Source organism: Lynx rufus, unplaced genomic scaffold (assembly GCF_022079265.1).
Source record: "Lynx rufus isolate CCGP_SWC_20201006 ecotype Redwood Valley unplaced genomic scaffold, mLynRuf1.p SCAF_9, whole genome shotgun sequence".
In the NCBI taxonomy this organism is placed as follows: Eukaryota; Metazoa; Chordata; class Mammalia; order Carnivora; family Felidae; genus Lynx; species Lynx rufus.
In genome coordinates this window covers 55,057,578-55,073,829 of record NW_025814897.1, presented here as the reverse complement: position 1 = coordinate 55,073,829, position 16,252 = coordinate 55,057,578, and the positions used below count along the sequence as shown (strand labels likewise).

At 39.1% G+C, this 16,252-nt stretch overlaps 1 protein-coding gene across 3 annotated transcripts in view; it reads right to left on the bottom strand.

Moving 5' to 3' along the window:
* PAK1 (p21 (RAC1) activated kinase 1) overlaps positions 1-16,252 on the bottom strand; it is a 158,022-nt gene that overhangs the window by 28,446 nt on the left and 113,324 nt on the right. For all 3 annotated transcript variants that reach the window (XM_047070105.1, XM_047070103.1, XM_047070104.1), the window contains exons 5-7: positions 15,618-15,655; positions 2,909-3,025; positions 1,098-1,272 (exon numbers count right to left, since the gene is read on the bottom strand). In XM_047070105.1, coding sequence (XP_046926061.1) covers positions 1,098-1,272; positions 2,909-3,025; positions 15,618-15,655 — 330 coding nt within the window. The remainder of the gene's footprint in view (positions 1-1,097; positions 1,273-2,908; positions 3,026-15,617; positions 15,656-16,252) is intronic.

The window sequence follows — 16,252 nt, the reverse complement described above, 5'->3', positions numbered from 1 at the left end:
GGCTCAGTCAGTTAGGTGTCTGATCTCAGCTCAGGTCATGATCTCATGGCTCATGGGTTCAAGCCATACATCGGGCTCTGTGCTGACAGCTCAGAGCCTGGAGCCTGCTTCACATTCTGTGTCTCCCTCTCTCTCTGCCCCTCCCCTGCTCTCACTCTGTCTCTCTCTCTCTCTCAAAACTAAATAAACATTAAAAAAATTTTTTTAGTAAAAAAGAACTAAATAGGTACAAAGAATAAATTGAAGTCCTCATCAAATGATTTTTCCAAGCCCAAACACTAACCTAGTCCTTCCTTCAGGCAGAAATTCTCTTACAGTTTACTGAAACACAGCAACAAGCTATTCTAACACACCCTCATTTCTTGCCACTAAAGAAAGTGAAATAGAAGTTACCACCTGAGACCAAGAGGCAGCATGCTTTCATTACAGAAGCACAAGGGTTCTAACCTCAGCCCTGTTACTTTCTGGCTGTGTGAACTTTGGGCAGGGTATTTAGCATAACCAGAGCCTCAAATACCTTAACTGCAAAAAATGAAGATTATAATGTCTATCTTCATAAGGAATAAATTAACAACAACAAAAAAAATCAAGGAAATACCTTGCTTGTCATTTGGTACATAGCACAGGCTCACAAAATGTTAGTTTCCCTTCACTCTTTTCCTACAACCAAGATGGCAGATCCGTCTCCTCCTTGGTCAATGGCAAGCATCAATAATCACAGGAATCTTTCTGACCAGGTATGAATAAGGCCTCAGTCTTTCTCAACACAACATTCCAGACTATTCACTAGATAAAAGCTATTTTTCATCTCCATAACCCATGCCTAAGGTTGAGAGATACCTAGCCCTTGAAGTGAGCAATCCACACTCTCATCACATTTCCATTCTAACGTGATATCCTATCAGGGCTGCTGAGACAGAGGAGGTGGCTGCAGGGGCAAGGTGAGAAGCAAACCTTACGTGGCTAAGAAATCAAGCATAGCCAGCCAGCCACATAGACCAAGCCTAGGACCAGGATCCTTTTAGCAATGGTTTTCCATCTTTGCGCTCATCCAGTCACATACAAAAGGCAAGTCGAGAAGGCTACAAAGTGCTTACGTAATTTCTCCAAGATCTCCTCATCAGACATTTTAGGCTTCTTCTTCTGCTTCTCAGTATTCCGGGTCAGAGCATCTGGTGGAATGGTATTATTCTCAGTAGGTGAAATGGGAGATGTAGCCACATCCCGAGTTGGAGTAACAGGAAGCGGTTCAATCACAGACCGTGTGTATACCTGCATTGTTGGTGCAAGAATTTGGCAAGGCCAGTCTTTGTTAGCACAGGTGATGCTCAGGAGCCTCTTACACATGTGTGTTAGAACATCCACAGAAGAACAAATCCCAATAAACTCATCCCTTCTCCTAGGTCAAAATCTATGCTCCTCTTCTTCTGTGCCCCAGGCCCATCCTCTGTGGGTGGAATGGTCTTCCTTGTTCTCACATACACAACATAAATTAGGAATTAACAGTGTCCTTTTAGAAAGGAATACTATGAATTGGGGTGCCTGGGTGGCTCAGTTGGTTAAGCAACCAGCTTCAGCTCGGGTCATGATATCACAGTTCATGAGTCGAGCCCCACATCAGGCTCTGTGCTGATAGCTCGGAGCCTGAAGCCTGCTTCAGAAGATTCTGTGTCTCCCTCTTTCTCTGCCCCTCCCCCACTTACACTGTCTGTCTCTTTCTCTCTCATAAAATGAATATTTAAAAAAATTAAAAAAAAAGAAGGGAATGCTATGAAGATCAAATTTACCAATTCATTTGTTCATTAGATGTTTACTTCCTTTCTGTTATCTGCCAAGAACTATGTTAAGCGCTATTCATACATATATATTTCCTTTGTTTTTGAGAAGTTCTTGGTTTAGTGGGAAAATTTTTTTTTAAATAAACATGCTTGCAAACTGAAAAAAGGCCGTATCAAGGTGAGCTATCTTGACAACTCTCCAATTGTGAAGCTCATTGTGACCTACAGAAAGGGTGATTCCACAGATTCTGTTTAAAAGTTCTCATCCTAAAAGTTCATCTAAACCCCTTAAATTTCCGTCACAGCATCTCCTATAGTCAGTCAATCAACTTATGGTTGAACAGCTCCCTGAATCCTCTACTCAAAAGGCAGCCTTTTTTTTTTTTGTATTAGCACAGAGTGTAAGCCCTAGATCATTCTTTCATTGTAAAGCTCTTGTCATATTAAAATTCCAAACAAAGAATCATCTAATAGAGTATCATCTGATGATAGGTTAGTGTGCACTGATGCTAAATCAAGTAAAAGGCATGGGGACCAGATTGTGCAAAGTGAGGGCAGAGGGACTGTGGCTATTTTGAAATGCAAGAACCTCAAAGGAAGTTAAATAAAAATCACTGCCAATATCCAACATCAAAATGCGCTCCTGATGTCCAGCATATTAATAGCACTAACATATTTATAAATTCCTTTGGGCCTTTCAGTATCATCAATGATGTTCTAAGAGGTAGAATGCTACACATTTAACAGAGAAGAAAAGATCTGCAGCAGGCTGCTTTGTTGCTTCCCAGGAGACTAGAATAATTTATGTAAGTCCTCCACTAAGTAACATTAATTCTATACATCTTCCTGTCTGTGAGGAACAGGCTAAGCAAACTAGAGTTAGGTTGGTATAAACACCGATTATCTAGGATACTTCAGGACTACCTGCAAACCAGTGATAAATAAAGACACTATCTCATATCTTTAATCATACAGAAAGTACTTTTCAGTCAAGGTGGTTCTGTGATTTCACCAGCTGCAAAAATCCAAGGACCCTTACCACAGCATTAAACCTCTAGGCCTCTAGGCCTTATAACTCCCCCTGTAAGCTCTGTCAAATCCCAAAGCTGTCCACATCTCCAAAGACTCACAGATTTTGTGTGCTCTGGGCGTGGAGCAATCACTGGAGGAGGGGTAGCATCATCATCATCATCTTCATCTTCTGAAACTGGTGGCACTGCAGGAGTCTCAGACACCGTCTTCACATTCTATACAGCAGAGAAAAGCCGGTTTCATCAGGTCCAGCTGACACGAGACTTAAGCTACCAGAATTGCCAAACCCCAGGAGTAATCTCATTCAGACACCCCTTCTCACACCCGAATCAGACTCCAAACTCTCCACCTTTGTGTAGCCAGTCCCAGGAACTCAGTCAGCTTCTCCCTTTTCTTTTAGCTACTACTATCCACTAGTCCCTTGGGGGTTTCCTTCTCCCACCCAAAGCCTACTTGTGGGTTAGGAAGCCAGCTTACAGATTCTCTACTTGCCTTGCCTAGTCCAAACTCTGAACACAAGCTCATAGTTCCTTCCCTTATTCTATGAATTTGACTCTCTTCACTGAACAGGTAGCAAAGTACAAAATGTGGGAAAGGGATCAAAAGTTTGAAATTTCACAAAGTTTATCATTATAATTCCTTACTCCTTTCTGTATCTGATATGGGGGACAGAGAGAGGGTGAACTCCCCTCCTGCCTGCCATTTGGGGCTTCTGGAGAGAGGAAAGTCAGGAGTCAGAATGACAGGAGCTAAGTGAAGGAACTTACCTAGTGGAATACTAGGCAAGAACTACCGTGTGGGAGACTGATCTTTACCACATTTGACATACTAAGGGAGGAAAACTCGCAATCTCATAGATTTGAACAGGACTGCTGGTGCAGGGCATAACTTTTAATTAAAAATTGGCAGTCCTGGGTATATGTAAGCAACTAGCTTTGATGCCAACAGGTGATGAATTGATCCTCTTGGTCTCAAGATTCATCGTTTGAAGCACGTGGAGGAAGAGGAGGGGTATAATTGGAGGGGTAACCTTAAATTACTTCCCGTTCTGAAATCCAACAGAGGTCTTTCCCTGTCAAATCACGTATTTTGATATCTTTCTGCTCTCTACTATTTCTTTTCTCTCCACTATTCCACTCGACAAAAATTTAACTAGAAACCCAAAATGGGAACAAAGTTACTCAGCAATCTCTTCATCATGACGTGGCCCTGGGGCTCCCCATATATACTGTAAACACAATTTAACATGTTTATTTGCTTCCTTTAACTCTGTAGAAAAGGGCATTTCATCATCTTTCTTAGCAACACATTCTGTTTTCCACAGGTAATGGCTTTGGGTGGTAATATTAACAACCACCAGTATCAGGGCACCTGGGTGGCTCAGTCAGCTGGCTCTTGATCTCGTCTCAGGTCATAGTCTCACAATTTTGTGAGTTTGAGCCCCGCGTCAGGCTCTGCACTGACAATGCAGGAGCCTACTTGGGATTCTCCCTCTCTCCCTTTCTTTGCCCCTCCCCTGCTGGTGGTTGAACCCAATAGTGTGCTCTCTCTCTCTCAAAATAAATAAACATAAAAGAAAAAACTACCACTATCAAGAGATATAGGTTTTTAACCCAAATTTTTACTTTTTATCCCTGTGTCCTTAGGCAGAGCTGTCCCACCCTGAGCCACAAGTTTCTTGTCTATAAAATGGGGATAATGATAGCAGCTCTCTGCCTGAGGACCAAAGGAGGATGAAATGAAGTGATGTGGGCATAAAAACACTTTGTAAATAAATGCTAAGGAGCTAGAAGGATGTGAGGAATCAACTAAATTGTTATTATGTCTAATAACCACAAACCTCTATTTTAACAAAAGCAGTGACTTCAACTCATGTATTCATTCACTGTGTACCTGGCTCTATTTTAGGCTCTGAGGCTATATTAAAGAGCAAAACAAATATAGACCCTGGTCCTATGCTTGCATTTTAGAAGAGAATACAGTCAAAATTAATTACCAAAGCGCCAGGTAGTAATAAGGTACATGTACGAGAGCAGTAATTGGTTAGGAATGGGGAATGTTAATTTAGATAGAGTAGTCATGGAAAGGGCTCTCTAATGAGAAGTTATATAAGCAGAGGCCTGAATGAACTGAGACAGCAAGCCATGGGACTCTTTGGGAAAAGAATATTCACGGCAGGTAGAAGGAGTACAAAGATCCTGAGATGGAAACATGCTTGGTGTGTTCCAATACTTCTAGGAGGTCTACATATATTGCTGAGAAATGCTTATGACATAAAACCTGCTGAACTTTGGGTAAAAGCAGTAGGAACCTCCGATGCTCTGGCCCAGGGCTGCTTCCATCCATCCCGCCTGCCCCAGCCCCATCAGAGTGGGGGCTCTTCCAGGGCAAGGCAGGTTATAACTGCATCATCTAAGAGGGCACACCTTCATTTGGAGCAGTGGACAATGCCCAGGCCCCGTGGTGCTGTCAGCGGAGGTAACCTCCCAGAGCTGGTAGCAAAAGAGGCCACAACTCAGATCTACTAGCCTGAGACTGCAGTCCTGGATAGGCAAACAAATTCTGGCTAGCACTGCTCACAGTCACAGCAGTCATGAGAGAGGCCCCACACCAGTCTCACATGCCTAGCTGTGTGCATATACATAAAAGAATCAGGGGCGCCTGGATGGCGCAGTCGGTTAAGCGTCCGACTTCAGCCAGGTCACGATCTCGCGGTCCGGGAGTTCGAGCCCCGCGTCAGGCTCTGGGCTGATGGCTCGGAGCCTGGAGCCTGTTTCCGATTCTGTGTCTGCCTCTCTCTCTGCCCCTCCCCCGTTCATGCTCTGTCTCTCTCTGTCCCAAAAATAAATAAACGTTGAAAAAAAAATTAATAAAAATAAATAAATAAATAAATAAAAAAAAAAAAAAAAAAAAGAATCAAAACAGCCAAGCAGAAAGCAAAAGCTGTAACAGACCTCAAGGAGATGTCAATAATTAACAGAACTAGGATAAAAATTAGCAAGGACATAGAAAATTTGAACAATACCACCAATCAATTCAACCTAACTGACAGATATAGGACATTCTACCCAAGATCTGCAGAATACACATTCTTTTTAACCACATATAGATCATTCTTCAGAATAAACCATATGCTAGGCCACAAGACACATCATAATGAATTTTAAAGGATTAAAAACACATAAAACGTATTATTTGACACCTTGGAATTAAATTAGGAATCAACAACAGGAAAGACATTTCTCCAAAGAGATAACCAAATGGCAAAAAAAAATACATGAAAAGATGCTCAACATCACTACCCATTGAGAAATGCAAATCAAATCAACAATGAGATACCATTCCACACCCACTAAAATGGCTATAATCAAAAGATAGAGAATAACAAATGTGAAGGAAGATATAGAGGAATTTGAACCCTCATAATTGCTGGTAGGAGTATAATATGGAACAGCCACTGTGAAATATAGTCTGGCAGTTCCTTAAAATGTTAAACATAGAGGGCACCTGGATGGCTCAGTCAGTTAAGCGTCCAACCCTTGATTTTGGCTCAGGTCATGATCTCACAGTTCGTGAGTTCGAGCCTCACACTGGGCTCTGCACTAACAGTGCAGGGCCTGCTTGGGCCTTCTCTCCCTCCCTCTCTCTCTCTGCCCCTCCGCTGCACTGTGTGTGTATGTGTCTCTCTCTCAAAATAAATAAACTTAAAAAAAAAAAAAAAGTAAGGGTGCCTGGCTGGCTCAGTCAGTTAAACATCTGACTCCTGATTTCGGCTTAGTTCACAATCTCACGGCTTGTGAGTTCAAGCCCCACGTTGAGCTCTATACTGACAGTGTGGAGCCTGCTTGGGATACTCTCTCCCTCTCCCTCTACCCCTCCCTCACTCACATGCTCTGTCTCACTCTCTTTATCTCTCTCAAAGTAAATAAATTTTTAAAAATAATAAGTAAAAAAATAAATAAAATGTTAAACATAGAGTTACCATATGACCTAGCAATTCCACTCCTAGGTATATATCCAAGAGAAATGAAAATATACATCCACATACAATTTATACATGAATGAGCATTATTAATAGCCAAAAAGTAGAAACAACCTGAATGCCCATCAACTGGTGAACAGATTAAAAATGTAGTATATCAATACAATGCAATATTATTGAGACCTAAAAAGAAATGAAGTACTGATGCAAGATTCAACAGGGATTAATTTTGCAAACTTTATGCCAAGAATCTAGACACAAGACTATATGCTATGCGCACATTTCAATAAAATGTCTAGAAGGGCAAATTTATACAGACAGAAAGAAGATCAGTGATTTTCCAGGGCTGGGCATGGGAGTTTGAATGAACTGTAAAAGTTAACAAGGGAACTTTTCAAGGTGATGGGAATGTTCTAAAAAGTAGAGTGTGGTGATGGCTACACAAGTATAAACATTAAAAAAAAACCACTGCATTGTACAATTAGGGTGGGTGAATTTCATGGTATATAAACACTGCCTCAATAAAGCTGCTTTTTTAAAAGTAAAAATTTTAAATTATATCTAAAGCCAGTAGATTCTCATTATATATTTTAAATAATCTAGAAATGTAAGGAATTAAAAGTGAACTGTCCTCAGGAATGCCTGGTAAAGATGGCAAGTTGAACGTGGGAATCTACATCTTGAAATCTCACTAGAACTATAATAAAGAAATAGTCTTTTAAAGGCATTAAACCCAGAAGAATGAGGAGAGCAAGAGAGAAGGTAAGAGCAGCAAAAAAAAAAAAAAAAAAGGGAGGCAATGACTAATGGATGAGCAGTAACTGACTCAAGGAGGCTGAATTCAAAGCTGAAAACCAATCTATTTATCTATGAAACAGAATCCTCAAAGGCACAGGAACTGGTAACACTGTATACTTCTGAATTTGAAGATGAAGTAGAGGGGAAGGGGAGAGTACTAAAGGCAGATTCAATGAAAGTTATTTAAGATGTAGTTAGATCCCTAAATCTCTTCACCTACTCTACACCACTATGTGGCTGCCCTTTCCAACCCTAGCAGAAAACTGGAGGTCTAGTCTCTGGAAGGGGAAACAGAGAATTTCTGGATTAGGGATGTCAGGCACAGTCAAATGTTAAGACTATCAAATCAAAAACAGGGTAATTAAGAGAATATACTGAATGCTGAGACCCCTACCCCGCTTCCCTTTCTAGGCTCCTAGAACACTAGGAGTCTAACTTTTACTCTCAAAGCAGGAGATTAAGAAGATCCTTCTCGGTTTCTTACCAGCCTCAGTTCTAAGATAAAATACAGGAGGTTTCAGCAAATGGTCCAGCTGGATTACTCTATAGCGATACAAACAAAAAAACTAGATAGCAATGACTGCATAACTCTAAAAATTTATTAAAGTACTTAAAAATTTTTAATTTTTAGACAGAGAAGAGTACACATGCAAGTAGAGAAGAAGCAGAGAGAGGGAGAGAGAGAATCCCAAGCAGGTTCCACTCTGTCAGCGCAGAGCTTGACACGGGGCTTGATCTCATGAACCATGAGATCATGACCTGAGCCAAAATCAAGAGTGGGATGCTTAATAAACTGAGCCACCTAGGCGCCCCAAATTACTTTTAAAGGTATACATTTTACAATTATATACTTACAATTCAATGACACAAACAATGAGCTTAAAATTCTATTAAAGTCTTTAGTACCACAATTATAAATATGGGCATATATCCCTAAGGATTACCAAATATCCACAGAGTACTTCTAACTTAAGAGGAAGAAACCAAAATGAATGGGAAAAAAAGGACACTTGGAATAAACAGACTAGACAGGGAGAAAAATATATTAAAAAAAAAAAAAGCCTAGGGGTGCCTGGGTGACTCAGTTGATTAAGCATCTGACTTCAGCTCTGGTCATGATCTCACAGTTCATGAGTTTGAGCCCTGTGTCAGTCTCTGTGCTGATAGCTCAGAGCCTAGAGCTTGCTTGGGATTCTGTGTCTCCCTCTGTCTCTGTCCCTCCCCCGTTTATGCTCTGTCTCTCTCTCTCTCCCTCTAAAAAATAAATAAACTTAAAAAAATTTTTTTTATTTAAAAAGCCTATCATTCATCTCAGGGATAAGCAAAGATACCGATTCTGGAAACAGAACGGGATACTTTAATTAACAATAAATAAATAAATAAATAAGCTCTTCACAATTAAACATGAAAACAGAAATTAAAAATTCAATAGACAGACTGAAAGATGAAGTTGGGGAAGTCTCCAAAAATAAGAATAAAAAATCAAGGCAAGGGAAATAGAGAAAATATAAGAAAAATGGAGAATCAGTCCAGGAGGTCCAAAATCTAAGTAACAGGAGTTCCAGAAAGAAGAAACAAAGAAAACAGAAGAGATCACCAATGAAATAAGCCAAGCAAATTTCCTAGAACTGAAGGCTTGAATTTCCAAGGTTGAAAGAGTCCACAAAGCCACTTGCAAAATAAATAGATGAATATAGGGATATAAATATGAAATTTGAAAGCAATGGTGATAAAGAAAATGCCACAAACTTTTCAAGTGAAAAAAAAAAAAGGCCAGATACAAAAAAGCAGGAATAAAACAGCTTCAGACTTCAATAGCCAATGCTGAAAGCTAGATGACAAAAGTGCAATGTTTTTCAAATACTGATGGAAAATTATTTCCATTCTAGAACTCTAGACTCAGCCAAAGTATCAATCAAATCTGAGGGTAGAATAGAGATGCTCCATTTTGAGAGTTGGAAGACATTAAATATTTACTTCCCATTTACTTTCTCAAAGCTACTGGAAGATGAGCTCCACCAAACTGCAAAAGTAAACCAAAAATAAGGAAGACACAGCATAAAGAAAATAGCAACACCAACACAGAAATACAAAGGGACTGTCAAGACAATGGTGAAGAGAGATCCCAGAACAACTGTAAATTACAAGAATTTTAGTCCTATTTGACTTTTTAATCTAATACTTGGGTAAAAATTATTTTTAAGTGAATATTCTTAATCACCATCAACTCTGAAGGTAATTACTGCTACTATTCAGTGTTTAGCCTTTCAGAGATTATCTGTGGGTAGTAATTACATCTGTATCTGTGTAGGTCTTTATTTTGACCTCATGCATTCTTGAGTGCTAGTTTGATTAGGCACAGAATTCTTGGGTCTAATAACTTTTCCTCATACTTCTGAAGATACTGCTCCTTGGCCCACTATTGCTAATGAGGAACATTAGGTGTATATTCTCTTTGAAAGATTTGAAGATCTTTCTCTTCATCCTTGGGGTCTCTGCAGTTATCTGACTTGATAACTGGTACACCCTTTCATCTGAAGAGTCATGCTTTTTTTAGCTGAGGGATTTTTCTCCTATTATGCCTTTGGTTATTTTTTCTACTTTAGTGCCCCAATTCTATAATTCTTCTTGAATCTCCTTAAGTAACCCCCTTTTGTCCCTTATTCCCCTATTTTCCCAATGTCTTTATATTTTGTATCACTAATTCACTTTTATATGTATTGTTTAATCCTCTGGATTTCTTTAATCATAGTCTTAATTTCTAAGAAATCTTTTTCATCCTCTAATCTAATAGCACTGTTTTTGTGGATGCAACATCTATAAAATCTCTGTGAATATACCATATATTTTTTTGGAAATTCTTTTAATTATCTATTTCCTCTGGGGCCAGTTTTACTTTGTTTCTGATCCTTCCCTTTAATGCTTTGTTTCCCTTAAGTATCTAGAGATCCTGGGCTTTCTATTCACACTTATAAGTGAAAAACTAGATTGAACAGTGTACATGAGTAGCATGAGTTTCCTCTGCAGTTGTGAGTCTGTTTTTCCACTGTCCTCTCCTCTGATTGGAAAGTCTGATACAGTCTCTACATGAGTTATGGCGTCTGTACGTGGTTACTGGCAAGCATCACTTTAGGGTATGTTGGCATGGAAGAGCACATAAGACTGAGATTCCTCTTCTCCCAGTTATGAAAAGTATCTCCATCTTGGGATGGAGGAATTTAATGCATTTGCTTCCACTGCAGAGCTACTTTTCCTTTCCTCCTTCTTCATACTGCTGTAGAGATCTGTAGTTAACTCAGGTTCTGCTCTGCTTCTGTCTTAGGCCCCTATACTACAGCAGGAGTTCTCTTCAAGTAGGTGTTTACTTTCTGGACAAAATTATCTGGCTTAAGCTTAGGATCAAAATTCTGCTACCTTTTGCTCACTGTAAGATGAAGACTGTCCTTTCTGTTTCAAATGCAGAATTTTCATTAATTTTTAATTTACCCTTTAAGATGATCCAGGACTCCTTCCTGCTTCTTATATGTATTCTCTCAACTACTCTTATCTTCCTAGGAGTTTTCTTTTCCACATATTTTAAGCTGTGGTTTTTTCTGCTGTCATCAATCTGATCTTTGCTTTCTATCTTCCATGACAATGGTTTATTTATGTCCCGTTTTTGTTTTGGAGCACTGTTTTGTATTCATTTTTTAAATATATCTTTTCTGAAATTAAGAAATTTGGGGTAAGGGCACCTGAGTGGCTCAGTCAGTTAAGCATCTGACTTTGGCTTAGGTCATAATCTCACAGTCATGGGTTCGAGCCCCATGTCGGGCTCTGTGCTGACAGCTTGGAGCCTGGAGCCTGCTTCGGATTCTGTCTCTCTCTCTCTCTCTCTCTCTCTCTCTCTCTGCCCCTCCTCCACCCACGCTATGTCTCTCTCAAAAATAAACAAACATTAAAAAAATTATTAAAAAAAAGAAATCTGTGATAGCAAGAGAGATAGATACATGAATTCATTCTAGTACTCTGATCCAATTTCCAGAGGAATCTTTCAAGGATGTTAGTTTAGACTAAAATGCACATCCAGCTGTATCAATCTCCTATATAAAGCTCCAACACACAGTTCAAGGTTTTTGGCTTGACACGATGGATCCTTTACTTAACTTTTGTTCATGCTACCTCAGACAAAAAAGCATTTCCCTTTTTTCTGCCTGGTATCATTCATTACCTGTGTTTACCTGACAAGATATTATAAATCCCTGTTTACATGTTCTGATTCCTCACTAAATTGTGAATTTTTTTTTTACTGAGTTGTGAAATTAAGAGCAAAGACCTTACCAGTCCTTGATGCCCCAACACCTAAAGAGCCTATCACATAATAGCTGTTCATTTTATAAATGAGAATTCATGCGCTAACATGCTATAGAATCTGAAAGCCAGACCTCAAACCATTAAGCCACAAGTAACAAAATTTCAGTGCTAGAAGGAACCTTAAAGATTTTTTTTTAATGAATAAATCATTAGGGACCGACAACTCTCTACAAACTTCCCTCCACTACCAGGCAGAATAAATCACTCTATCAAATATGACCCCCCCTCATACATTATTCATACCTCTCTTGCAGCCCTCATCCCTCTAGTCTGCTGTTAATTTTATTCTTCAAGGACTAAGATAGTGCATATTCATTTTTGTATCACCAGCACCTGGGCACAAAGAAGGTGCTAAGTAAATATTTATAGTATGAATGAATAAATGCATGCTCAAGACAATGGGATTTTGTACTGGTTTCTACTACTACTTTATTCAAGGGTTGGGAGAAAGTCACTTAAACTCCAAGTCTCAACTTCTTAACCTGTGTTATGAGAATAACAATCCCATCCAATTATTTCACACATCAAGTGGGATGATATGGGAAACCAATTTGGAAAATAATGACATGCTACCACAAAACAAACCATAATCTCCCATGTAAAACTAGTAAAGAAATACAGAATACTGAATCACAGGGAAAAATGTTATGAATTGGGGGGGGGGGAATGTCCTTGATAGACTGAGTAGTTTTAATTTTAGATAGTAAACCAGCACAGGTGTTTACCAAGCAGGTGTTATGCCCTCTGACATATGGCATGAGCCCCAGGGCTCCTGCTCTTCATGTACGAATAACATAGCTATGGCTTTACTGTAGTCTCCTTTATAAGACCTCTCTGACATCATCTTTCTCAGTTTCCTGCCACAGTGAAAAGAATCCTGGACTGGGACTCAGAAGATCCTAGTTCTAATCTGGTTCTGCCACCATCACTAATTATGAGTCTTCAGGAAAGTCTGTTTTTCTACCTGTGAAATGGGGATGGATAATGCTTTCTTCACAAGGCAACTGTGAGGGCTAATCACACTAACCATACATAGTTATTAGGATAGTGCCCGGCACACATTAGCCAGGCCGTGATAGTGACGGCCATCACTCCTATAAAAGCATAACCACATTTGAGCCACAAAGCACAGCTCATCTTTGTTTAGGCCTCTTCTTCAATAATTTGCTGCTCTGTAATGGGGAGAAACTCCCAAAGATCTTAACATTTACAAATTCTTCCCCCTCCTTTAATTACATCCATCTGACAAAAGAAAGATTATTCCATTGCTTTCAGGGGAAAGCAATGCAGACTGGGAATCAGATACCTACTGTCATTAACCCTTTCTCTATTTCAGTTTTATCATCTATGAAACAATGATATAACCCATCTCATTAAACTCCTGTGAGGATTAAAAGAAGTAGTGACTACAAAAGGACACAGTATGCTACAAAGGCAATGGACATGTGAACATTTTTCTATGATTGATAGGAATGTAAATCACTCAAGTAAATCAATGTCTACTGCTGGAAGCACGGATTAAAGTATTTTAATGGTGACTCAGTATTGTGTGAGAACTTACTGTTCCCCTGCTTAAAATTCTTTAATAGCTTCTCATTACTCTTAAGATAAAGATAAAACTTCTACATGATCTGACCTGCCACCATTCCTCCTCATCACCTACCTCTAGTCCATTCACACTTCACATTCCAATCGTAACAAACTACTTGCAGTTCCCAATTAAAGCATACCTTGTGAACCTCCTTGTCTTCGCATGAGGTATTTATTTTCTCTTTGTCTGGAATATCCTCATCTCTCCTTAATTCTTGCCCTACATAACAAACTCCTTAAGCTCAGACTCTACAATCAAGACGTTTTCTCTTAAACATCCAACCTTTCATTCAGTAAATGGTTACTTGCCAGATGCCATGGATACGGCAATTAATAAGTCAGACATAACCCTTGGCCCCATGAAGTTTTAGCACACTGTACTGTATGTAACTGTTTGTGCCTTCATAAGCCTGGGACACTCTTAGGAGTTGGGACAATGACTGATTTATTTCCTATATTGTCACTTCTTCACACAGGACCTGGCACAGAGTGGGGATTTTGTAAATATTTAGTAAATCAATATGACAAAACCACCTCTGTATAAGAGAAAACATCAGGTGTAAAGAATAGCAGTATACTTATACATATCATAGGCGTACTATTTGTAAGACTCTTTCAAACATCAGCATCTCATTTTATCTGCTCTGAAAAATGGAATTTGTAAGTTGAGAGAGGCAGAGAGACCTTTAAGGTCATCTAGCTTTTTTTTTTTTTTTTTGGTTTTTTTAAATTTTAACTCCAGTATAGTTGACATACAGTATGCAATAGTTTTCAACAATTGTATACCTTATTCAGGGCTCACCATGATAAGTGTACTCTTAGTCCCTATCACTTATTTTACCCACCCACCCCCACCTGCCCTGTGGTAACCATCAATTTGCTCTCTTATAGAGTCCGTTTCTTGGCTTGTCTCTCTCTCTTATTTTTTCTTTGTTCGTTTGTTTTTTAAATTCCACATATGAGTGAAATCATAGAATTTGTCTTTTTCTGACTTATTCCTTTTAGCATAATACTCTAGCTCCACCAATGTTGTTGCAAATGGCAAAACTTCATTCTTTTTTAATGCCTGAATAATATTACACACACACACACACACACATGTATATACACCACATCTTCTTTATCCATTCATCTATCAATGGATGGTTAGGTTGCTTCCATAATTTGGCTATTGTAAATAACGCTGCGATAAACAGCATAATTTGTGTTTTTAAGAGCACCTACGTGGCTCAGTGGGTTGAGCATCTGACTTCAGCTCAGGTCATGATCTCACAGTTCATGGATTTGAGCCCCGCATCGGGCTCTGTGCTGACAGCTCAGAGCCTGGAGCCTGCTTTGGATTCTGTGCCTCCCTCTCTCTCTCTCTCTCTGTCCCTCCCCTGCTCATACTCTGTCTCTCTCTCTCTCTCAAAAATAAATAAACATTAAAAAAATTTTTGAATTTGTCTTTTTATATTCTTTGGGTAAATATCCAGTAGTGGAATTACTGGATTGTAAGGCAGTTCTATTTTTAAATTTTTGAGAATGAGATCATCTAGCTTTATTTTCCAGCCAATTCATCAGTGTAATATCCCTTCAAGTGACAGGCAGTCACTACAATGTCAGAGGACAGAATGAATGACTTTAAATGAACAGAATCTGCTCCCTTCAACAATTAGTCCTAATCCTGGTTTTGTAGACCATACCAACAAAAAAGAGGGAATTCTCTTCTAAATTCAGGTATTTGAAGACACGTCTAGTTAAGGCAAAGTGTATCATTCTCATTTTATTGATGAAAAAACTGAAACTCAGAAAGGCAACTTGGCTCTCCAAGGTTCAAAGCTACAAATGAAAAACTGAGTCTAACCAGTTCTGGCTCCAAGGTTAGGATTTCTGGAACACTAAAAAATTAAATCTGGAAGGGATACTTAACAGTTTATTAAGTCCAGTTCCTTTACTGTATAGGTAAAAACTATGAGGCCTGGTGGGGTGAGGGGCAGTAGCCAAGATGAGTTTTTTCCAGCCCAGACTCTGCATCTACCACACAGTCTGGATCACTAACCACCAGGTCTGCCCATATCAGAATAAAGAAAATTAAGACTTACCAAAGTGTTAGAAGAATTATAATCTTCAGCTGATTTATCTGCAAAGGGAAAAAGACAAGGGACTCAGTCAGTAAACAACTACAATTAATCCATTCTTGAGGGCTAAGGAAGCCTATCCAGTCAAGCACTTGCCAGGCTGAGAGAATAATGGTATTACTAGTACTATGGGCCCAACACCAGGCTAAACCACATTAGATACATTACCTCCTTTAATCCTCACTACAGTTCTGAGTACTATTATTATGTCTACTTTTACAGATTTGGAAACTGAGGTTCAGAGAAGTTAAGTAATTTGCCCAGGGTATACACAGGTTAAACGGGAGTCAAGATTTGAATCCTGGTCTAATTCTAAATACTATGTCAGAACTGTGTCCACATCATCAACTATATCATCATCAGGTCTCAATGGTCAAGGAAATTTCCTGCAATTTAAGAAAATGGAAAAGAATTCATGTCCTGAGCTATCCATGATAAATCATGACCAGTTTGTGACTTCAACTTTTAGAAAAGATCCTTCTACATGCATGTCTATTCCTTATAGGGAAAAACTGAGAAAAACTAAAGTTTAAGAAAAGAGAAGCATTAATCATGTCAAGTCTAATTTAAGGCAGGGTCTTATTTCTAAGAACAAGTTC